A 24,700-nucleotide genomic window follows, 5' to 3' on the forward strand; every position below is an offset into this window, starting at 1 on the left:
TTGCTGGATATTGAACATTTCTTTATACATTAGGTTTTGCATATTGAAGTTACAGGACCCACTGGATGAGGATGAAAAATTCTGGTTTTGTAGTAGATTGGCAACATTTCTCTCATGTGGGATGATGAAAGGGCAGCTCTCAGAATTTTGGTTTTCCTGTTACAGTTATTACCATGAGTGAAAATGTGCATACACAGCTTTGAGAAAATGGACAGACTGTCAAATCCATTGATCCAATGTTCAGAGAGACAAAAGTTGAAGACACTTTTCAATGCATTAAAACAGACAGCTGTTAGTCTCTAATTCAGTAGTGAATGATGAGCCCTATATGATAAATCCTCTAACTGTTCTATTGCAAATTATTCATGCTCCTCATTTTTAAAGATGTTTGGGAATTTCTTTTTTTTTTTTCTCAAAGCTCTTCAACATGCACACATTCCCATACTCCACCTCACTCTCCCAAATGTAATCATCTCTGTGCGTGATTGACCTAAGTGATCACCATGGTTTCCAATTCAATTCAGGTCCCCAAAGAGGTCTTTTAATTAAGAAGCTCTAATAGAATCTCAGAGAAAAGTTCTAAGTCCCCAGTCTTCAGGCTGTGAGCTACAGATCCCAGGGGTGTCTGTGGCCAACTAGTACGAGACCCTGAACATGTCCTTCGTGGAAAGGTCATATCCTATGCAGAAATTTGTGTTACTGAATCTTACAGATGTAGACATCCCATGGAAAATTCCTGGGGATCACACAAAGCTGAAAATTTTTATAGTAGGCTGCTGTTGAGCAGTGGGTAGTGACCAAGAGAGAGGTGAGATGGAAGCAAGAAATGTCTCTGTATGAAATTCCACCTGCAGTTTGTCCTCAGCCTGTGTGAGGTGCTCGGCCTCACTCCCACAGCCACAGCACAGGGGAGCTGCTGGTGCTGCACCCACAGAACGTGGCTGTGCTCTGCTACATGTAAAAATGCACTTGTTTTGGTAGCAGGACCCAGACTACTTAAGAACCAATTTCTACCCAGAAAAAAAACAGCTGCAGATTTTAATCACCATCACTGGCATTGCAGAGGTGTGATTTCCAGAACTGCTTGGGACTGGTCTCTGTTTATTTCAGTGGGGCCAATCCCAGCTTGTGTGCACAGGTGTGCAGAGCAGCACATGCTGATGTTTGCTCAGCAGTCAGTACTGTTCTCCAGGAAACCACCTGTGCCTGCTGGACTGTGGATGCAGTACAGAAGCACTTGAGAACACTTTCACACCAGGAACTTCAGCATTAGACACGTAGAAGAACAAAAAGTGGAACTGGAAAACACTTCTAAACTCTTGCAAGCATGGCGTTTGCTGAAAAGTAAAGTTCTAGAAAACTGAAGCAACATATAAAACTTGAGGTAACTTTGATGAACAGTTCTTGGCTGGAAGACAAAAAGAAACTTAAATGTTCTGTGTTGATTGTTTCAGGATTAAACATCTTGAAATTTTGTTTCAAAATGCTCTTCCTTCTGGCAATTCTCTCGAAACTTCTGGTCATATAAATCTGAATTACTGAAGATACTGCTTGAGGAGCCCTGTCAGAACAATATTTTGTTTAATTGGAAGCTTTTTAAAGCTCTTTATTTAGTTGAAAATCTCTGAAGTTTTTATTCGGAATGTAGCTTGAAATAATTTTAATGTTTTCCAGCTTATTACTTCTCAGCCAGCTGAACAGAAAGGGCTTTGCAAGTACCCAAGAGGGGGTGATGAGAGAACAAAGAAAAAAAAGGTAGAAGCTTTGGCTGTGATAACTCGTGCCCTTGGCACAGCACTACTCCAAGGCCAGACCTGGATCACTTGTCCAGAGGAACCCGGTGTCCAAGGTACATTTCTGTACCTACAACAGAACCAACCTGTGCCTGATGTGGGCCATTCTGATGATTTATAGAAGTAATTTATAGTGCATTAATGTAACAAGTGAGTGGAAACTTCCATTAACTCCTCCTCCACAGAAGAGACCTTGAAAGAAAAAGGGGTCTGAAGGAGGGCTGCACCATGCTGTGACTCGGGTATGGCAGTCAGGGGTGGGAGGCAGACTGCAGAAAGGAACACAGTCACAGAGTCACAGTGAAGCAACCAGTTCTGCACAGAAAAACACCCCTCTCTCAGCTCCACTCCTGGCAGAGTTGTTCTTTGGTGAAAAATGGGGATGAAATACCTCCCTTGCTACTCTTCGGAAAACACTTCAGTATCCTCAGAGGAGATTTTAAAGCAGCATCATTATAAGTGGGAAATGAATTGCTCTCTTGCTGGATTTAGCAGCTTCCTGTTTTGGAAACCTGAGATACCATCTCAAATTTCTGTTTGTTGTCAGCCTGGAAGAAGAGACTCAGAGGCTGCAAAGCCTCTGATGAGGCAGCGCTTCATTTGCTAATTGTCTCTGCCAGACAATGCCATTTACACTGAGCACAAAATCACCTCTAACCTCCACTGACCAGAAAATCGCTATATCCTTAACGCCCATCCTTTTGAAACAGTACCCAGCACTGCAAACCCGGACTGCGTGTGTCGGCCCCTCTCAATGGACAACAAAATACAGGGATAATTACTGCTGACTCATTCACAAACATCCTGGTTTCCAGACATAATTACAATATCATAAACAACTGCGTTATTAAAAAAGATGTTTGATTTGTCATGCATAATGTAATGAAGCGTTTTCTTTGAGGATGGTGCTGTTTGAGAGGCACAGGACTGGCATCTGCCCTAAGCACACCGTGGAGGGGTCTGTGTCCTGTGCTCTCTGCCTGGACTGGGGTCTCTGGTGCAGGGTAGAGGCAGGACTGAGGTTCAGAGAGTTCTTTGCAGTCAGGAGGATGGCGAGGGGCTGCTTGGCATCTGCTCTTACTCTCACAGACTGAGGTTTTTGTATGTTTCTGTCAGAAAAGCTGGTGAAGCTGGGTTTTGCCTCTGTGAGAGCTCTTCAGTAAGGAGAACATCTCCTGTTTTACAGTCTTTATTGCTCTTTTGCTTTTTTAGGCCGTGTTGCAATGCTTGCCATGTTTGCTTTGTAAAATTCAGACGTTCTGCCTACCTGCTTCTCCTCCTCCATTAGCCAGATGATCACAGCAGCTACATCAGTTCTAAATGGGATCAGACCTGAAAGCTGCAGTTCTGACACTCAGGGCAATGACCCGCAAGGATTTTTTTCCTCCATTGTTTAACACTTGCTTAAGTAGGAGCATGGAGAAAGCCATTGAACCTTGCCCTTCAGCTGGTGGATCTGCAGGGATGTTTTGGCTGTGAGATGTTGCTCTTTGTTTTGGAGACAACACAGCACAGGAAACTGGCTTGACAGCCACAGCTCACTTAAATGCTCTCGTGGCTGCTAATGGCAACGCAGTAAGCCAGTGTTGCCCAAGTCTATTTTCTCTAACACTAGTCTTTAAAGAGCAGGACGTTATTTTTCCTTTGTTGCAAAGACTGGTTCAGGCATGTCTGACTGGGATGTGACATTTCCTGAGGGATGTGGTTGAAGACAAAGTAAACGCTGGTGCTTTGGTGACTCCACAAAAACCTGATAGCCAGAGACTGTCATGGAAAAGAGCATCTGGGAAGCAGTAATGCCTCTTATCTCTTCCCTCAGGAGGTTTGTGGGACTGCTAAATATCAGGACCTGCTAAATATCTGGACCTCACATGAAGTCAGATACTATATGTATCTGAACATTCTGGTGCAGAAAGAAGTAGAGGTATGAATCAATTATTTAAAATTATATAAAATATACAATAAATTATTAAAATTTATTAAGTTATTCTTAATGACCTTTCAAGAGTATCGTGTCAAAATTATCACTGAAATGCAACTTCATTATCACTTCTCTGCAAGGGAAGAAGTGATTCTATATTAAAAGTGGAGCTCCTTCCAGTAAAATGAGGGGCAGAAGGGCTTATTTTCCTCCCATTTCAACAGAAAGGGAATATTAAATGTCTGTGTGATGCAGAGAGGGTACCAGGCAATGTACCAGCACTAGATACCAGCAAAGATGAGGTCTCCCTCAGAGGGGGCTGAACAATGAAATTCTCCAGCTTTTGCTGGGGGTCAATTGCAGGCCTCCAGTTGGGCTCCTGCTTGGAGGGGACACGGAAATCTTCTCCCTTGCTCCTTCTCTCCCCCACACCAGCATTTTGATTCCTCTCTGTATCGAGAGAAAGATGAGGAAAAAGTCAGAGCCAAAATTTTTTTCACTTCAATTTTCAATTTTTAAGACCCTAGGAGCAGCTGAAGGACTTAAATCTGTTATTGCCACAGAGGAACCTTGTTCTGCTTGAGTTAGCAGCTGAGTACACTCATAAACCAACGCAGCCACAGTTATGAAGAAATGTTCTTCAAACACCTCATCCTTAATCTCATTTGAGTATGAAACTAAGGGACGGACTTTTTAAGCAGGCCCTCTTGAAATCTGCCCAAAAGATTAATGTGTAAATGCACGGAATGCTCTGGAAGCTCTTGAAGGGAGACATTTTATTTCCAAACAACCACAGGAGTAACTGTTTGTAGCAAAAAGATGACTTAATGGCATTTTGGCCAAGGTCAGGTGAGTCCCTAAACTTGATAGCAATAGTATTTGCATATTACCTCGATGTTAGAGTTTCTCACACTACCTTTGTTTATTTTTACTGGATGAAGCACAAGAAAAGCATGATGCTCGCTTAAATCTCCACAAATCCAAACATCTGAAGCTACATTGCTCCATTTTCCTGGCTCTGTTCCTCTCTGAAGGCATGCTGCCTGCATGCTCACTCTCGTTTTTCCCATGAACTACAGGGTGTAGGCCAAAATACCCTTTGCAACTGGTAACTCCTATGCACACTGGGTTCCAGTTAATATAACAACTGGACATTTCATAATGCTTGAAGCATCCGTGGCATGAATATATTAAAAGTCCTGAAATTAGCAGGAACTATAAGGAGCATTTTTTTGTTTTCCACAGGGTCAATTTTATTAAATTTGGTGTAAATACCTTACAATGACCAAAAAAGTTAAGTTACATGGAGAACTGATTCTGACACCCGTGACAAGAGTATCAGAGTGGCATGTAGGACATGCTTGGACGTGCAAAAGCTGAGCATCTCTCTGTGCAATGGCTCAGGGAGGTTCTTTGCTTGTATCATCATGGGCTGCTATGCAATAGTGCAGCATTGCATCCCCATCAGTGGCTTAAGCCACTGACTGGCACGTGTTTCTGTGGGAAAATGAGCTGGATCTTTTAGTATCCAGTCACTTGGGAACCTACCTGCCTTGGTTTGCTGGAGCTGAAGGCACAAGCCAGTTCATTAGAAGCAAAGTTGGAGGAACCATCTTGGCAACTGATGGTTGGTTACTTCCCCTTGTGCCAGCATCACTGACTGATGGACGACTCGGCTTTCCATTTCTGGGAAAACAACCTTCTATCTGATCATGCACTGATATCCTGAAGCACAGAACAACAACTCAGCAGTAAGGAAACAGTCCCTTGGAGCCAGGCTCAGGGAGCAGTCTGAGGGTCATTGAACCAGCACAGTGACAGGGTGTTGGCAAAGAGACTCACCACTGGGCTGGTGGCAGCAGCCACCCTGCAGGTGGCAGGCGCCAGGGCAGCGCTGACAGGCACCCAGATGGGTGCCACAGCTGTCCCTTTGGTTACAAAGCAGCTCCCCTTAGCCAAATAAGGAGGGAGAGGCATCTCAGCTCCACATGCCCATTGCATAATTGTCAAATATGCCTGTAATACAACTGAGTCAGAGGGAATTATTGCTGCAGCACAGTTGCTTTGGGAAGCCTTCCTCTCGTAGGCTGAACGGCAACTATCAAATCTCTGTTGGTTTGGCTGAATAAAGATAATGGCAGCGATGCCTTTTCACTAAAAAGGATTGTTTCCCACTCTGCTGTCATTAAAAAGAAATACAAACTAGCCAAACTCATTCTTTACCAAGACTCTCTGAAAATGGAACATTTTTTGGACAAAATAACTGTAATTCAAACTGCAGCAGCCAGTGCTGTGCCTGCTTTGGTACCCAGCCAGTGAATTTTAAAGTAAACACCCTCCAGGACTGTTCTCCATTTGGATTTATTAGTCATTACCAAGAAAAGATAATTAGCACTTCTGAAGCACTGTGATAATCAGTAGCACGAACTGTTACCAATAGAAACGGCCGAGGTCCTTGTGTGGCGCAGGAGGCTGCAGCTCGCTGTGCTCCCTGCACGGAATGAGCACACGGGTGGGCAGACCCTCAGCTGGGGGAATGCTCCTAACCAACTGCTCCAGTGGCGCTAATGACACTTTACACGGGATAAGGCAGGGAGGGGAGCTGTTCCCTGGCCTGTTGGGCTTCTCCTTCTGTTATCCTGGAGGCAGGCAGAGTCATTTTTGTTACAATATACAATCCTCCTTGTTGGTCAAAGGCAACGGCACATACTACTCCTTTACTGCACAACAGGAAAATAGAAGGTAATTATTTTTTCTTTTTGCATGCACTCTGCCAAAAAAATAGAAAGAACCTTGTGGTGGAACAAGAGGAACGTGCTACTTTAGGCAATGATGTGGGCTTTTTTATCTTCCTCTTTCAAAACTAATGAACGAGAAAACTCTGTTAAGACTCAAGGCAGTGCTAAAACTTGCAGAATTGGTTCTCCGAAGTTATTGCTCCCTAAACTTCCATTACTTATGATCTGCAATAATCATATGAGAGATGGGATGCAAATCTTGTGTGCTTAAATTTCAAACCCTGAGCATGAAGCATGCCAGGCATATTACGCATATTACTGAGCTCAGGGAAGTAAGTCTATCAGATTTATCAACATTGCCATCTAAATAAATACTACAATACATAGACTTGTCTGAAGCAGTTGTCTTTGATTTTCTGTGTCTGGAAGTGTGAACAAAACTGGTGCTGAGTGAGAGAGGTAGCATGTAAGTTTGGGAAGACTTCTGTTTTGGTGAGCATGATTAACAAATATAGCTGGAGGATTTACCCTCAAAGTACTTTTAAGTCTGCAACCACCAGTTTCTCTCCTGCATTGTACAGAGCATTTCAAGCCGACACAATACCTTTCCATCCAAGAAGTACTTTGCATCCTCTGGGAAGCATGCAGGAAGTCTTGGGACTGAGTCCAGAACGCATGCGAAGAACTTTGTCTGCAATTGTTGTGGGGGCTGTGGTGTGGTGAACTGGTAGAGGGTACCATACCCCTCTGATTCCTGTTCATGATGGCCTTTACTTGTGTACATCTTCCCTGCCACACATGGAGCAGAGGCTCTTAGGATTGAAATTCCAATGCCAGCAACACTCATTGATATACACAAGACGGGACCACCCTGGCAACATCTGACTTGTTGATGCACTCCAAGTATTCATGAATGTTTGCCCCTCTTCCAGGAAGACGAGTGCTGTGGCAAGCCTGATTATCATCAAGATGAAGTTTACCTGATCACGGCAAAGGTGATGGGCTGGTGGCTGTTTACAAGTCATACGTGCAGAAGCAAACAGATCTGTGAGTGTTTGCTTTTCAGCTGCTGCTGGGAAACAGGCACCCCCTGCCAGGTCACAGACCAGCTACGTTACAGACCCCTTAAAGCAGCTCCTTGGTCGCAGAGGTGGATGTGCAGCTTGTGCTCAAAGGGCTGCCCAGTACACAGAAGTTGCTATGGCAGTGCTTTGGAAATACACATCGCACTAGGGAGCAGCGACGGGCGACCACACGGACTCTTGTTTTGTCTTACACGGAAGGTTTGCTCCCACCCTGGGAACTGTGGAGCAGAATAAACACCAGAATATGATATCTATCTATACATATATCTCTGCTTAAGTCTATTTTCAGATTGTATCTGACTGTGGAACTGGATTGAAAACACCTGGGTAACAATTTACATATTATGTCAACAACAGCATCTCTCCCCCTCCCCTCTTCCCCCCCTGCAGTGCAGAGTGAGCAGACTTCATTGCATCCTTCACAGCAAAACGTGTCTTAGCTGCATCTTTTTGTCTTCACGAAACTCCTTTAATTCTGGTACTTTAACACCTACTCCTTCCTCTGCTGCTGGTGCTATTGCAAACAAGAAATGTGGCCGGGGAACACCGTCTCCTTGGAAACCAACCCCTGGCCTAAAAAAGTCCGTTTGGGTGCCTGTGTGGCACTGGAAAGCCAGAGAATTCGTGGGCTGAGAACCTTTCATGGCTGGGCTGCTTCCACCTGGAGCGAAATCAGCCTAGATCAGATCTGGAATCCCTCAGTGAACAGATAAATAAGTTAGGCTACTACATCTGCATCATTTAAGGGGAAAAAATAAAAATATTGGCCTGGGAGGGCACCAGGCTGCTGCAAGGAACCTGAGAGCAGTGTGCTTCCCCAGCACAGGCATCTTGAGGGAAGGCTGGGAGTTCTCCGATGGTGTGGGCTGGGAGCAGCACAAGGGCCCAGCTCTCCATTAGCCTGCAGATATACAAGTAACTGTAAACAACGCTGACTTCAAGTCTGCTGCCAGAGCCCCAGGCTCTGTAAGAAACAACCCCATTTTATTTATTGCCTGAGGATATTATTATTTCCAGAGTGAACTAGTTGTGGATCACAATACTGGGCAGAATTATAGTACAAAGTGTGCTTTAGTGCAAACTTACTTATGAAATAGTCACAAATCTTCTTTGGACAAAGATGGGCACAAAGCCCCAACCTTTTTTTTTTTTTTTTTTTTTTTTTTTTTTTTTTTTTTTTTTTTTTTGTAAAGTGCAGCAAATTTCTGCATCATCTTTACCTTGGGACCGGTCTGCATAGGGCTGGCTCTCGTATGAACACAGGGTCCAGCTCCACCTCACTGCTAAGGCCCTGAGGAGCTCATGCAGAGCTAAGGAGCAGCTCAGCTGCATCCCCTCCCTGGCCATTCCAGCCATGGGGAGGCCGTGTAGATCAGAAGCTCCTCACTGTTACATCTGATAGAAGACGCAAAATGATCCACTGAAGGCTCAAATCTGTACCTCTAAATGTGAAATTTCTATGGACAATCCAAAGATTTAGTTTTAAGGAAGAAGCAATTCATATATACACATACTGCCTTCAGCACACCTTCCCTTAGAAGACCTCTGCCTTCTTCTGCATCATCAAAAGACGGATATGAAAATGTTTTGTGCCAGGAACGGTAATGCAGTAGAGCACAGAGTTCAGTCACTACATACTGGTAAACACTATATTACTCACTAAACTGATGCAACAGGTTATTAATAAGAATGAAGCTCAGAGCTCATAATTAGTTACTTCATGTAAGGCCTTTCAATAAATATGCAAGTGGATAAATGTATGTGTTTTTAATACTAGTTCAAGTGTGAATTGATTTGGTCTTTGGTATTTCTGCTTTTGTGAATTATACTGCAATAGCAGCTTTATTTTTTAAAAAGTATTTTTAATTTAAATTGGTCTAGGCAAGTGCCACACTAAATATAGTGAGCATATACAGTATATAAAAGCAAGGCAGGAAAAAGGATTATCAAAATAGATGAAATAATTTTGTAAACAGCATATATTGCATGTCTATTTGGTGCAATTGTTATTCTTGTCCTGTCAGATCTGTGGGGAGATGGCCACATACTTAAACACAACTTGGTCAAGTTAGTTGGTGAATTTACTCCTATTTAGAGCAGGTCTGGGCTTTAATTCAGGGCTTGGGGGTTCTATCATCAATGAACACTGAAAGGTGCAAGTGCTTTGAACAGCTGTACCCTAGCATGATCTTTCTACAGTCACCTTGAACCAACACTTTGAAATAAGCCTTACTATTAACTTCAACAGGAGGCTACCCAGGCACCTGTGAAGAAAAAGGCATTCTCTGTTTCTGCCTGTTGCCAATTCTTCTACAGTTTGGCTTGTCTAAGCTAAGCCTGTATACCTGAGCCCCATCCTGGAATTACTTAGCCCAGTTGCAGGTTACAATGGCACTTTTCTGTTGGGCTTTTTCTTTGTTTATCTGCTTGGTTTTGGTGTCTGTCCACGCAATGAAAGCGCTCAGCTGCAGGGAAAAGCTTCAGAGCTCCCTGGGTATGACGGTGAAGGGAATGACAGGACTGCTGGATTCAAGGTCCAGGGCAGTAAGGAAACATTCGATGGCTGCTTCGTTTTTCCCCTGAGCTTGCAAGACCTCTCCAAGGCTGTTCCAGGCAATGTGACTGGTGGTCTGGATCCTGATGGCATCTCTGAGGACTTTCTGGGCCAATTCCCTCCGCCCAAGTCTGCTCAGCACCAGGCCCTGTCAACAAACAAGTGATGAGCAGTTAACAACAGCACAGAAGGGAGGAAGAAACAGAGCACCCCAAGCTCCCACCAAGCTGCCCTATGAGTGCAGGCACAGGAGTCCCATGCAGGGGGCATCTTCACCTGTTTCTGAAGAATAAAAGTGTTCTGTTGTTAAGTTTTGTGGGTTTTGATAGTGATGCACAATTTAAAAAGTAATTGTGAAAAAAAATTAATATTTTTTTAAAGCAGATTCAGCTCTGCAAGTGCTCCTGCTGTGTGTTACTGGGAGAGCACTTACTGGTGCTATACAGAAGAAAGGTTACAGGCCCTTTAAGCATCCCTCTCCTTGCCCAGAAAACATACATAGCTTTGACTACAGCCTGCACATCTGCAAAACCCAGCTGAGGCTGAGGTAAAGTCTCTCATCTCCTACATCCTGACCACACTGAGATCTTTCTTCTCAACAAAAAGGGGGCAGAGGGATGTGGTCTCCTTCCAGCCTTCCCAGGCAGGCTGTATGCAACAGCATGGGATGTAAAAACTCTGTCCTCCTGCACTTCAATGTAGATCCTAAAGCAGTGTGGGGGAAGAGAAGGATGGAGGAACCTTGTTTAAAAAGCTGTCCTTAGGGTAAGAAAAGACACAAGTGGGTGTAACCATCTGGAAGGAACAGGAGGGGAAGGATGAAAGAAGTGTTAGGAAGAACATGTGTTCCTATAGGGCTCTCATGGATGTGTCTGAACCCACAAAGCACCTAATGAGCCAGGCTCCCTGTTAATTACACAGCAGTCAAGCACTCCGAGCCCAGATGGTCATAAGGGCTTTGCAGGCCACAGCATATTCGTGGCATTTCTTCTGCTTCCTCCTGAAGGTGCACACATCAGGATGAACCTTCCACCAGCTCCATTCAAGTGTGGCCTCTGGAAGAAGCAGCCAGCACTGCCATGTCACCTGCCAAGCTCTGCACGGCCTCTGCCCTGCACTCACCCATGGAAATGCTGGCAAGTGAGATGACTGCCTGACTTCATGCTTTTCCTGGGACAATGTAGTAGATGATGCATTAGAAAAGCATTAGCTTAATCTTTAATATTCTAATTGCCTTTAGTGTATATGAAAAGATGTAAGAAACCTGAAATATCTCATAACTAGAACCCAAGTAAATTTATTGATGAAAGAATGGTAATGCTTTTAGAAATAGTGAAAACTTTTTCTCTGTTTTGTTTGCTTTTACAAAAGGGATGCATCAGCATCCTTAAGGCCAGTGATAGTACTAATACCTACAGAAACACATTAATTTCCCTGAGAGAAAAATTAGGAAACACCCATTTAATCAAATACTGGTGGTGCTATGAAAAGCTTCACTGCCTCTTTCTTGCCCATACCCTTGACCTGAATAATCACTCAGTATCAAACCTGGTCATTTAGAGATGCACGTTTTTTTCTTTAGGTTCCTCTCTATGTAGTAAAACAACAAGGAAACAGAGTCTAATCTTACAACCCCCCCTGGGAGTAGGCATAGGTGGCACAGAGGTTCCCTGGTGGGAGAGACTGGTTCCCCTGGAGGTAGCTGCCTGGAGATGACTGCAGGCATGTAATGACAGACTGGAAGGAATTTGTGCAATTATAATTTGAGTCACCCTCTTGACAGGGATAATGAGGCATAGAAAGGGCAAGAAGTGTGGCCATAGCAAATCTGCTGCTGAGCCAAGAATAGACAGGAGCTATCTCAGCTCAAGTTTGTCCTCGACCACAAACCCACTCTTCCTAAAATCTCTTCCTGTTGTGCTGACCAAGCAGAGCCGATTGTGCTCTCTGGTGGCCGGGGACCCAGCGCTGTCCTCAGCCTGACACTAGGCAGCATTGAGCCTCCCAGTGCTCTCAGAGGTCTGCTGGCCCTGGAGGCACAGGGGCCAGCGAGGCCATGCAGCTGCTGCCTGTCATCCCTCTCCAACGAGGAGGGGAATTCCCTGCCCGGCTGACATCTCGCGCCTCTCAACAATGCTGCAGTGAAATCCGCCTCATCGTAAACTGCTCGTGCAGCACAGCTCCCTTGCATGCCCCAGCACCCTTGCTGGTCAAGAACCAGAGCCTGGTCTGGCTTCCCTGCCGTGGCTCCCCAGTGTTTCCTGTGCCTGCCCTCGAGGCCCAAAAGGAGCACTGTTTTGCACACCCAGCTGCTGTGCCCACCAGGGGCGGATGCCCACCAGGAAGAGCAGCTCACATGAAAATTTCCTTTTTGGTATTCAGTGCTTTCAAGCTTTCCAGTTTAGCTGGCAAGATGAAACATCTGTGAACCCTCAGAAAGAGCTATTCCAGGCTCCCCAAAGCCAGGGGAAGGCCTCCTGTTGATGCTGCAATATATTGCTCAAGTGAAAAACTGCTGTGTTTTTGGAGGAAACATTTGCTAAAGGAGTTTGAGATTTTCACCTCCTCCTTGCTTACATGCACAAACTGGCATTTGGCTGGGGCCAAAAGCTGGGCAGGTCTGTGGCCCTTCCCAGGCACACCACCATCCTGCTTCCCCATTCTGATGAGGAACAGCCCTATGGCCTCTTCCTGCACACAAGCCTGGACTTCATGCAGTGTGGGCACACGACACTGGGCTCCAGGCTCAGCCCAAGTGGAGGCTGGGGTTTGGCCAAGCCAGGTCTGCCAAGGCTCCCCAGCCCCAGCAGAGAGACCTACTCCTCCTTTGCCCAAAGTGAGCTGTGACAGATGGTGTCAGCCTTTTAGCGAGGCTTAATTGAAGCAGCACAAATATGCTGCTGATGTTTAAAGGACAGGTTGAACATCATTAATTCTGTGTGCAGGAGAGTTTCTGGCTTTGCATTTCCTCTCCCTCCTCCTCCCCACACCGCTCCTTGCAAACCACAAGCATTTTGAGAACTGGAGGCTGCACAAACCTCAAGCCTCAGGAAGACGCAGCACTGAGCACTTGAGTTTTTGTTTCTCTGAGGTATTTGCACTTGAGAGCTTCTCTTTGCTACTGAATTTCTCATTTCCCCATGGAGTCTGGCTTGCTATAAACAATGCCTGCATGTTGTTGCTATGTAGGTCCAGTTGGAATCTGCCTACAGTGCAAAAGAAAAAAATGATATCTAAATTCAGGAAGCCACCCACTGACAGGCAATTTGCATTTTTATCTGGAAGATTTTTTTAAAAAGATTTTTCTAATGAAAGTTCAGCTCCTGAGTTTCTATGGAAACTCATCTGCTTGGTGTGCATGCATAATTTCATAAAGTCAGATCTCAGGAAGATGAGCAATTAGTATAAATACAAGCAGGAATGTGATTAAGGGTTTCATGCTCTTATTCCTAAAGATGGAGGGTGGAACTGGGTTTTGTTGTTTTTCCTCAGTTTCTATTTGTCTTTTCGCCAAAACAATGCAGAAACTGGTGTACAAGGTAGCCTGACTCCTCTGCCACCTCCTGGCTAGCACTGGCACTTCTGGTTTTGCCCAGTGATTTTCCTCCCGAAGATGACAAGTACCTCTAAGTATGGCCCTCTCTGTCAGTGGTGTTGGTACTGAGTCAGACTCTAAGGAGCAATGAGGACAGGCTTATTTTTAAACTCAAGCAAATTATAAATAGTAAAAAAATCCCAAACCAACTCAAAAGGTGAGTGGGAATAATTTTTCCTTCCAACTCCTGTGGGCAGCCCAGCCCCATGTCATCCACACATAGGCATTTCATGTCCTGCATGCACCAATGCAGCTGCACAGTGCTGGGCTGTGAACTCACTCACTCTGACTCAAGAAGGTCTGAGGGTAACCTCCACAAATAAATTTGATTTCTTCTTAAGGTCTGAAGATGCACCTCGGGTGTTGTAAGCAGAGGCAGAGTGGTGAGGGCAGAGTACAAACTAGACAGTGAAAGACTGAGAGCTGAGAGCTCTGGCAGAAGCTCAGCTGAGGTGAAGGGCTGCGGCACAGCGGGACTGGGACAGTCCAGCAGGGTACGAAGGCTGAGAGGGGACAGCGAATCTGGTCTGCTGATTTAGTGTGCCTTATGCTGACAGCTGGACTCCTGAATTGATGGTTTTTAATTTCATGGAACAGAGGGTGCCTATGGGAAGCTTTTTCAAAGGTATTTTTGACCTCGTCTGCATGCAAAACAAACAAAACCTAAACCACTTCTATGGTGACACTGGACTGGACTCCCTTGCCTTCAGTGATGTGATACTTAGTAACTGATACTTGAGTGAGGCTATTTTTGTTTTAGAATAGGAGAGCCATATTTCAATTTAAGTTAGATGAGAAAAAAAGTGACTTATTTTCAATTTTCACTAATAAAGAAAGTGAGCATAAGACACTCTTGAAGTCTCACTTTTAGAAGGTCATGAAATTTCTACTTGTGCCTTTATTTCCTTAGAGTTTGACAACAGCTCTTCAAATATTAGCTCATAAAATTCCCAGAAAATAGTGCAGGAAGACTACAAAATAAGCCTCACGTACAAGCTGGAGTTTATTTTTAGTCATGAAAATCAAAACTTCCTTTGCAAATGTTTAGTTCAAACACCTGATGAGCTGCAGGGAGATGTCTCCTTCTAAATAGGTGGCACAGATTAGCTTGTTCTTTCCTTTAGGGCTTGTATTGGAAAAAGATGTCCAGAAGAACATTTAATTTCATTCCTGGAAGGTTGCTTTTTGTTGTATTTGCATGGTCATCTCATTTTTTGGAGAATTTGTATAGGTGGACTAGACTCTGTCCTTTACAAACGGATTTTAATAATCACATTAAATGCAAATTCTCACTGTCTTTGCATGAGACTCTAATTCCAAAGTGAGGTTGCCTCTGATGATTGTCTCTATTTAGCAGAGTATTTCTGCCTATTATAGTCTGAACACCCCAAGAAGTTTCCAGAATGAATCAGACTTTGCTGCTGGGCGTCCTTAAGTGTATTATTTAATTAATTTCAAGGTAAATGCAGTATCCTTACTGTGTACTCCAATCTGTAATGTGGACAAGTCACTTGTGGTTAGTAGGATGGTAATCAGCAGCTGGCAAAAGCAGGGCATGCTGCAGAAAAGTGATCGTTCAGAAGTGTGCTTATTCAGCAGAACCCTACAAAAAGCCTTTCAAGATGCATTTGGCATTTGGTGATAACAGTCTCATGTAACAGAAAAATCCGCACTGCTACAGGGCAACACACGCTTCTGTAATTATTTAGCAATCAGAATGAGTTGTAAGCAGAATCTGTTGCATAAACCATGAAATATCAGCGTCCTTTTGAAAAACGGCATAGATTAACCCTGGAAATCCTAAGTTTCCTAGAATAACGAAAGACATGTAAGTAGCCAATTGCTCTGTGATTCTTTCCCCCTACATTCACGATCTCTGCATCTCTGAAGAGCCAGGATGTTTTTTTAGCTGTGAGCAGTGAAGTGAGCTCTCGTTGTGCTGTCACTTAGCCACACAGTGCGTGGCAGCGTGGGGGTAGCTAATCACCCATTTTGCTGATTCAATCCAGGTTGTGGTGAACCTGAGCTATACATCTGAGCTCTGTTTTCTGAAAAGACACTGTAGGAGTACAAGGAACAATCAGGGTCCTCTCACTGAACTGAGAGAGATTGCATCTTCATTTGTTGCCCTAACAAAGGACGACTGGGATTCACTTCTGAGGGAAAACATCTTTCAGTGTTTCTCTGCCTCCTTTGTTGAGAGCAGCTTTTCCTCCTCTTCCTTCCCCCCCCCACCCTCCATCTCCTCTGCCCAAGCTGCTGCATCCCCTGTCAGTCAGTGACGCTGAAGTGCTGCATTTCATAAAGCAGAGGAGGGGAAGAAGGGAGGAGAGGGAAGGCAGGCTGGGCCACTGGAAAACATAGAATGTGGAAAGGAGAAACGAAGGAACAGCACTGGTAGGGGGGAGCTGGCAAGTGCTGGGAAAAGCAAAAAACCTGATGCAAAAAAAAATGCATCACAATTTGTAGTACTTGTGCACTGCCTGTGGGTTTTAACTCAGTAGGCTCAGCCTGGAGACTTCAGCTCCAGCACTGCAGACACCAAAAGGCAGCCTAGCCTTTGTTGTTTAAACTTTACTGCAATCTCTTGGTGTGCTACAGAGGAGTGTGAGGGAAGGGAAGAAATGAGACTGCAAGGAGGTGTCAGGAGAGACAGACTACCTGAGTGTGAAAACACTGACAACTTAAGCCGACCAGAGACCTGGGGACATGGATATCCTTTATCAATCACAGTGAGGTAGTGCTTGCAGGGAGAGAAGAAAAAGCAAAAGAAAGAGAAGACCGAAAATGGAGAAGTCCTGAAGAGAGGGATATCCCCTCACTTAGCTTGCCCATGTGTTTTCCAAGGCAGTGAGTAATTGTAAAGGCAGCATCTCGCCCAAGCCCCCTGTGAGGCCAAGGCACTCCCTGCCCTGCAGAAGGGAAGCATTGTGCCATGCTGCACACTGCCCTCCGCCCAGGCTTGCTGTCTCTATTTGAGTTCATCAAATGTTAGCAGGGATGTTTCTCCTGTGTTTGAAGCTTAAATGTGATAAAACATTTATTGACATAAAAAGCAAACCCTAAGGCAGCATTTCAAACCAGGAGGCTCTGATCTCTTCACAGGGAGGCTCATACCAGCCTAGGGAGAATGAAGAGTTTTTCTGCCTTGTTGGATTGTCGTCACTTAAGCTTCATGCAAAGCAGAATCGTTTGCTGCATGCTGAATATTCTCTAGACAGTGCGTCCTTTGCTGAGACCTACATGGAGATGAAGCAGGAAGCAAGGAAACCTAACAGGATGCCTCAACCACATATCTGAGAGTAACTAAATCCAGTATATGTTTCACAGTCTCTTTTCCTAGGGAAGGAAAGATTTCTCCCAGCCCTGATCTTAGCAGTTGTCAAGTAATGTTGCAATAGAGAACACAGGAGATTCAACTATGACTCAGGCTCATGGTGTCGTCTGTAAAAATATGCACCAAAAGAAGGTCCCAAACTAAAAAACAATTTAATACACATAATTTATAACATAAGGCCCCAGTTCTGCTGTGCATTGTACCAGCTTCCCTGGCAGAAAGCCTTGTTGAAATTAGTGAGATTCAGCCTAAATACATCCAAGTATTTCAAAATCTGTGCAGAACTGAAACTGATAACCATCAGCAAAGAGAGAAAAGGCATGTAACACACATGCAGGATGTAGAAGAGCAGCAGGTAACCTGCTGGCTAAAGCACTCGACTAGAAAGCAGTAGTTGTGCTCCACTGGCTGCTAATACATTTCACATTGAATAATCTGTCATTACTCAGGAATAATTCTGACAGCAGGGACAGAGTCAAGGGACAAGCTTTGGGAAGCAGAACTCCTGGGTTTAAGTGTTCTCCAGCTAAGGAGGCTTGAGAACTTGTCTCTTTTGTGCCCAGGGAGTACATGCTAACTTCTAGCAAATGTTTGTAAGAGGGCAGGGCAGCTGTAAGGCACCCCCACTGCTCCAGGGGTGTAAAAGCTCTGCCTTTATTTTGTTAGTAAGCAGGCACCTATGTTTTGTTGCACCTAACAAGATGTTGCTGCAGATAGCTGGGGAATGTCTAGACTTAAGAATTGGACACCTAATTAATCTGAGTGTCCACAGTGTGCTGTGGCTGAGGAATAGGGAATTTCTGTTTTCTTAGGTATCCCTCCAGTGCCAATGCTAGATCTTTCCCCCGTGTTTAAAGCAGTGGTTTGAAACAAAGGAGGGGCTGATGTGCACATTTCCCATGATATCTTCCCCTCTGCATACAGAGTACATCTTGTCGAAAGGTATGAGTCATGAACAGGTTCTCACAGACAACAGCTTCAGCTCTGCTGAGGGTCTCTGAGCCTCAGTCCCACAGAACTGATGGCCAGAGCAAGTGTTGCATTTGGTATGGCACTGAGGAGGGGCACAGTGCAGCGAAGACACACTGACAGAAGCACACAGCATGCCAATGTAGATTACAGCAGATGTCTTCTGAAAGGAGAGCCGAGGTATTTAAAATATCTTAATTTGCTTAGTTTTCCACTACTGGCAGTCTCTGGGACAGCATGTGATTAATGACATCCTCCACACAACTCACACAACTCCAGCCGGAGCCTCTGCGTGCAGCATCACAGCTGAGGGCTAAGCTTAGCTGAGCTGCTGGGAAACACAGCGGGCTGGGCAGGAACACACTGCTGTGCTCCAGCCACTGCCTCCAGATTCTGCTCCAGTGCCTCTGATCCTGCAAGGACTACGTTTCCTTATTGTCTCTTAACACAGAATCTCTCCTAAATCGTGAACCTCCATGTACAAAGAGATTTTGCTGAATTACGGTTTGCATTTTCTGTTACATGCTCAAAAGAGAATGAATTAAGAAACTCCTTGAGAAGGTGAAAATTTGATAAATACCGCACATAACACTGGCATAAATGGAAGCTCCAGCAACACTGGAGAGCTGTGATTTCATGTTTCCCATTTGTTTGGCAAGAAGGGACTTCTGCTTCCTTCTCTTCGCTGGGGCCAGTTTGGTGTGTATCAGGACAGCTTGCTGAAAACCTGGAAGTCTTGCTAGTTTCCCACGCCCCTGTTTGTGCAGCTGTGTCTTAGGTACCAGGAGGCAGCACACTCTGCTATTGTGCTACACACTATTTTATTTACTGTATTACTACAGCCTATGACTCTGTCCTGTCCTGCGACAACAAGCAGCCTAAATAGCACAGAATTTAAACTAATTATAACCGGTTTCCTTGTTTATAAAAAAAAACAAAACCTTTTTGAAGGTTGAAGTATAAAGAGGATTGTCATTCCACCCCTTCTCCATTCTGACAGTCTCCTGAGCACTTTCTGAAACACCATTTATGAGTTCAGCTGCAGACCAACATGACTACTACAATTTCTAGGTTTTAATTTGATCTTGGAGCAAAGCACAACAGGAGAACAATACTGCTTAGTAAAACTGCAGTGGTATCTAGAGGCCAGTGTATAGGAAATTGTAACTAAAGCTGGTAATCACCTGGGAAGATCAGGTTGGAACTCAGTTGAGAAGCATCTGGTGCAGGTTAAGATCAGGCCGAGGATAATATCTTTAGACCTGGATGTAAGTTTTATTCTCCAGAGATGACTGAACCACCCCAGGATCTCAATGGGTTTAAGAAATGTATTGAGTTCTTCTCTTGTAAGGTGTTACATACACTTTAGAAAAGAGATCAGAGAAGAGCAGGGGAGTTCTGTCTTGCAGGATTTTACTGTGGTTTCTAAAGTTATATAAACAGAGCCTGAATAATGTGATAATGAGCACCTCAGGGACATGGAGAATAACTTACCATAACAGAGGAAAGCAAGTGATTGGCACAGATAAACAGGAGTTACAGATTCCCTGGAAACGGGGATAATCCACCTCTGAGAAGCAGAGCACCAGCCCTCCCGCTAATGGACTGAAATCTCTGTGCTGTGCACTGGATCAGATTTGCTCCTTGCAGCGACCCCAAATGCCCCAGCAGGCCCTGCCTTTTGCTGCTACGGGAACTGCGCAGTTCCCCCGGGAGAGGAAATGGCCACTCGAAGTGTCTAAGTGATGGCTTCGGTGTCAGGGAATCACTTACCACTTTGTTTGTGATGGCTTCACTGTCTCCTCTGGATGGAGGAAGGAAGCCTGGTAACTGCAGAGGAAGAGAATGGGCAACAAACCAGCAAAAAACTCTGTCAGCTCCTAACTGGTGCTCAGGAGCCCTGATCCTGCTGCACTGCCAGGGATTTGCTCCGATGGCTGGGCTACAGAAGCTGCCAGCTAACTAATGGATTTTCTGGGAGGATGGCAGTGGGGGAGGGCGGTTTCTGCAGCAAACAGAAAGGAGGAGAACAAAGTGTTTGCAATTCCTTGGACAGTGAGTGAGCTGACACACAAACTTATTAACGTGAACATCCAAAATGCTCATTTCTCCTCGGGGAGCGAGTGACTAGAGGCAAAGCCAAGTTCTCTCCCTCAAGCTCAGCTGCTTCACCACAAAAATTTGAGTTAAGAGGCTGCTCTGAGGATTGCTTTTCCCCAAGGAGAGCTTAGAGCAGTTATTTTGGGATATCTGAAGCACAGGAACATTCCTGGGATTCTGCAATAAGCTTCAGAGTTGGGAAAACAGAATTTGCTAACCAGACATGGTTGGGACGGAGACTACCAATCATCTCCAAAACCCAAATGTTGCTCTACTGTTGTGCTTGGTGAAGATGCAAAAGGTATGTGCTGGACAGGCATCATATCCATCATGTGAGCTTCTCTTTGGGTCAGATTAAAATTAGTTTTGGTGGTTGTCTCCTCCCCAACCCATAACCCACCTGTGTGAGATTGCAGGGAACTGCTGTAGCAGGCAGAAGAGGCAGCTGTCCTGTTTTCCTTCTGCATGACTGGGGATGCTCTCTACCACCACAGCCTTACATACAACAAGCTGCAATCAGCTCCTGGACTGCTCTTCCAGTGGAAAGCACTGTCCCACATGTGCTGATGGTCCCACAAGCAATTGCTGCGCTGCTGATGTGCCATTTTTGGAAGGAGGTGTAACTAGCTATGTCACCCTGCAGAGCAAGCTGAAAATAGGATTGCACTCACTGTGCCATGTGGCTCAGTGGTATGTCAGGACATGTATTTTTAGGAAATTCCTCCTTTGAGCAGAAAGGGTGAAGAGCTTGGCCTGGTTTGCAGGCTGTTGGCTTTGCCCAGATCTTTCATTTTAGAGTGTGGGAGCGTGTCACTCACCAGTCAGTCTGTGGAGGCTCCTAGAACCTGGAAACAGTGCTAGTCCTGCTTACCTCCTGATCAGGGTGGCTGTGAAAGGGTAATAGATGACTGGTCTGGGGCTGTGCTTTTCTTTGTTTCAATGCATGCATGCTTGCTGTCTCTTTGCTGGTGCTTTCAGAGAGAGAACTCTGACCTCCAACAGAGCAGGGATAAAGAAAAAAGTAGGGAAGATCACGGTCTTGGGAAGACTATTGTCCCTGAGGAGTAACAATAAAAATGTACCTTTCAGAATGAATGTGTGAGGGGAATAAGGAACTCAGAGAAGATATCTCATGCAGAGAAGAAACAGAGAGAGAGAGAGAAGCAGATGGTAAGTAGGGAATTTGCTTCTGGTGAGGTACTTTCTGGGTGCAGCATAATGAAAAAATGCAGTACACCTCCAGGCCCAGCCAGTTACTGTTGCACAGACAGTGCTGTGAAAAGGACAAAGGCAAGGCAGTGCTGGACTCAGAATCAGTGTTTGACAGACACTTGCTGGCTTCCTCTTTTACCCAGAACATCATTCCTATCAGGCAGCATGTGTTCAGCTCCAGCATCTGGGTTGTGATTTTTTGGCAGCTGCACAAAATCTCTGCTATTAAATCCCACCTGCCAGTCTCATGTCTGCTCTCAGAGACCTTTGCCTGTTAGCAAATGTTTCAAAATCACACTGCCAAGCACAGCATATCATTCTACAATCCTACCTCAGGCAAAAACCCTCATGCAAGGTCTCTTTTAATTTCAGTGGGCTGCAGAGGGGAAAGGCTAGAGGACAGGCCTTTAGGTAACAGGCAGAAATATTCATTTAGGTCACGGCTTGCACTGAATTCCTTTCAGCACTAATGTGAAACAGCTATTTTCCCCCTGAATTATCTGAATAATACTATTTTGTCTGAGACATTCTAAGAAGCTTTCTTTTGAGACACGTTCCATGCTACAGCTGCGCAGAGAGAATTTGTGAACTTTGTTCACTGGAATCTGTTCATGTAAAGTTGTTCTTCCCCTCTTTAAAATTCTTCCCTTCCCTTCTCTTGCTTCTTAGCAGTCTCAGATGAGCAATACTACCAGTATGATATGTGCATACTCTATGTCACTCCACTGCTGAAACAGTTCCTTAGTAAACAAAATGCAGAAATTCAGCTTGCTCATCTATCTTGGGTAAGAGATCTACCCACAGAAATAACTGCAATTTTTAATTCTGCACAGGGACAAAAGGCCTAAACTTTCACATAGATAATCTGCTGTTATATTTCACAATCTGATTTTCCCTGGCATAAGCCTCAGCAATAAGTCTATGCTTCTGGTGCAAAGGACACCATCTCCTGGAGATGAAACAAGCTACTTGATTATGGTATCTCCAAAATTGCGAACAAAAGAGACAATCAGTGCTTTTTGATGTGGACATCTGTCAGCAGAGAAACAACTGCTAATTGTCATGTAATAAGCACACCAGACACTTCCATAGCAGTCATCTTTCTGGAAGTCAAGCATGAAAAAAATGTTACTCATCCAAGCATCAAGCATATTTTGTCTGAATCTGGCTGCATTTCTGCAACTGCTTAAAACTCCAAAGTGATACAATGCTTTTTTATAGACAGATACTTGAGATCAAAATACTTAGCCAAAATATAGCGATCAGTAATGGTTTTGGTGGGCATGTGATTATCTAGCTTTATATTCTAATATTTGCATTTTAGTTTTGGAAGCAATGTAGGTGTAGTGAGAAAAGGTCCTGGTATCTCACATAAATACAAGCACGTGGGATTTGTAGAGAATTGGTTCAGCACAGAACTATTCAGTTGCACTTCATTCAGAGAAGTCCTTGCTCCCACAGAAGCACTGTAGGAGCTGTCAGTTTGGCAGCTACAAGGCTCTACATGAGCTCTGAGCAACGTTAAAGCAGTACAATGCTGTCTAAAAGCCATGTGCGAGGAGGAATAGCTAATTCTCTTTGTATGAAAGGATTGACTCTAGACAGCCTGCCAGCTATAGAATCCATACACGTCATTTCCTAAAGCATCTGCATGCCTCCCCTGCAGGTATGGGCTCATCAGCCCATCACTTTATTGAAGAGAACGGAAAAAATAGTTCAAACTTCTCCAGGAACAACAGGTAAGGGGATGTCTTCTAATGACTGAACCAGGTTTGAACCGACCAAGAACTTCTTTGGAGTATCTCTTGTTTAGATGGCACCCAAGTTGCCTGCACCACAGACCAGCTATTTTGGTGGTTACACAGTTTGGCAGTAGTCTAATGATGGATACTGTATTTGGAACAAATTTTCTTGAGAGCTGCCAGAGAACTGCTTGATCATCAGTTAAGTGGGTAATACCAATCTCTCATGATTTTCAGCAAACCAGTAAAAAACTCGACTCCCTAAACATAACAAGCCCAGTAACTGCTGCAATCACACAGAACCATACACATAAGATACATTTTAGCAATGCCCAGAGTCCTAAGCAAGAAAAACAAAATAACAAACATTATGAAGTCTTTTTTACCAGTCTGGCATAAACAGAACGCTTACTGAGCAATAAAACCTTTAGCACTATACTCTAGTCTAGCAGAATCCTTTCATTTTAATGAGGTTGATCTGCCTCTGTCCCAGGAGGAATGGCCATGGGAATATTAAATGAGTCAGCCTGCATCTTTGAGGTGCCCAGGAAGGCAACATGGAAAAGACCCATGATGTCTGGGGAGCACGAGAGACAGAAAATGAAGAGAGGGGCATCTTCAGTCGCTGTTATGTCAAAGGCTCAACAAAACAGATGCCAGCAGCAGCAGCCCCTGATGGGGATGATGTAGTTGTAAAACATTTACATTTTCAGCAGGATGTTTCTAATTAAACTCAATTGGTTTGCTCACCTGCTGGGAGTGACTGCTCTGCCCCTCATCTCCCACTTCGACTTGAGCACAGAGGATGCAACTGCAACTACACTGTTCCTTTTGTGCACTGACAGTAATTGAGAAAATGGATGGCAACAGCCTGTTTTGTGTTTGCTACTGTTCTAGGAAGTGCTTTATTTTCTTTTTCTTTTTTTTTTTTTTCCTCCAGAGCATCAGAGGTTTTACAGGCCTTTTGCGAGAGTGAGGGGTGACTGACAGGGCTTTGTGTAGTTTCCTGACTGCAGGATATGAGAATTGATGCTGGTATTAAACCCCTCAGGTCCAAGGAAAGTACCTATCCTGTACAGATCCTGACTACAATCAGATCACAAGGCAAAGGACGGTATTGAAGCTTATCGTGATTGGTAGTGCAGGACAGAACAGCCAGCTGTCACTAAACACTTCTTAACCTGTTTTATGAGCACAGCCTGACTCAAACATTTTAAGAAAGGGTTTTATTGATACTGTGTTATATTGTCTGAGGCATTTATGGTTTTGCCCCGAAAGGTCTGAGACAACCAAACCTTCAGAGAAAGCTGCTAAAACTGTGTGGACAGTCAGCAGGACTTCTGGCTTACCACTGCTGTCCTAGGTTCCCTTTCTGCCTGTTTAGGGAGCCAGCAGTTGTCAGTGAGATGTAAGCCATACCTCAAAAGAATACTTGAATATAATGGCCTTGTTGTATTGCGGCATTGCCCTGCTGTGAAATGAGAAAAATGCATTTACTGTGCTGAGGCAGCAGGTCAGCATCCCAAATATTCTCCCCTCCAACAAGCTCACTGGGTCAGAATAATTCTGTTTTGGATTGTACAGGACAGTCTCCTGGGTAACACGCTTCACAGCAAGGCTTGGGGGGAACACGCCCTTGAATGCAAGGCAGTCA

General features: G+C 44.6%; 1 protein-coding gene across 2 annotated transcripts in view; it reads right to left on the reverse strand.

Annotated features, from left to right (window-relative positions):
* Nucleotides 1-5,659: 5,659 nt before the first annotated feature.
* TTC7A (tetratricopeptide repeat domain 7A) overlaps nucleotides 5,660-24,700 on the reverse strand; it is a gene marked incomplete at its 5' end in the record, with an annotated part of 177,059 nt that continues 158,018 nt past the window's right edge. Inside the window, one exon of one of the 2 annotated variants that reach the window (XM_083858288.1) lies at nucleotides 5,660-10,239. In XM_083858288.1, coding sequence (XP_083714414.1) covers nucleotides 10,018-10,239 — 222 coding nt within the window. In that variant the 3' untranslated portion in view covers nucleotides 5,660-10,017. The remainder of the gene's footprint in view (nucleotides 10,240-24,700) is intronic. The other variant, XM_083858287.1, reaches the window with a different exon arrangement.

Source organism: Zosterops lateralis, assembly GCF_965231275.1.
Source record: "Zosterops lateralis genome assembly, chromosome: 3".
NCBI classification, from domain to species: Eukaryota; Metazoa; Chordata; class Aves; order Passeriformes; family Zosteropidae; genus Zosterops; species Zosterops lateralis.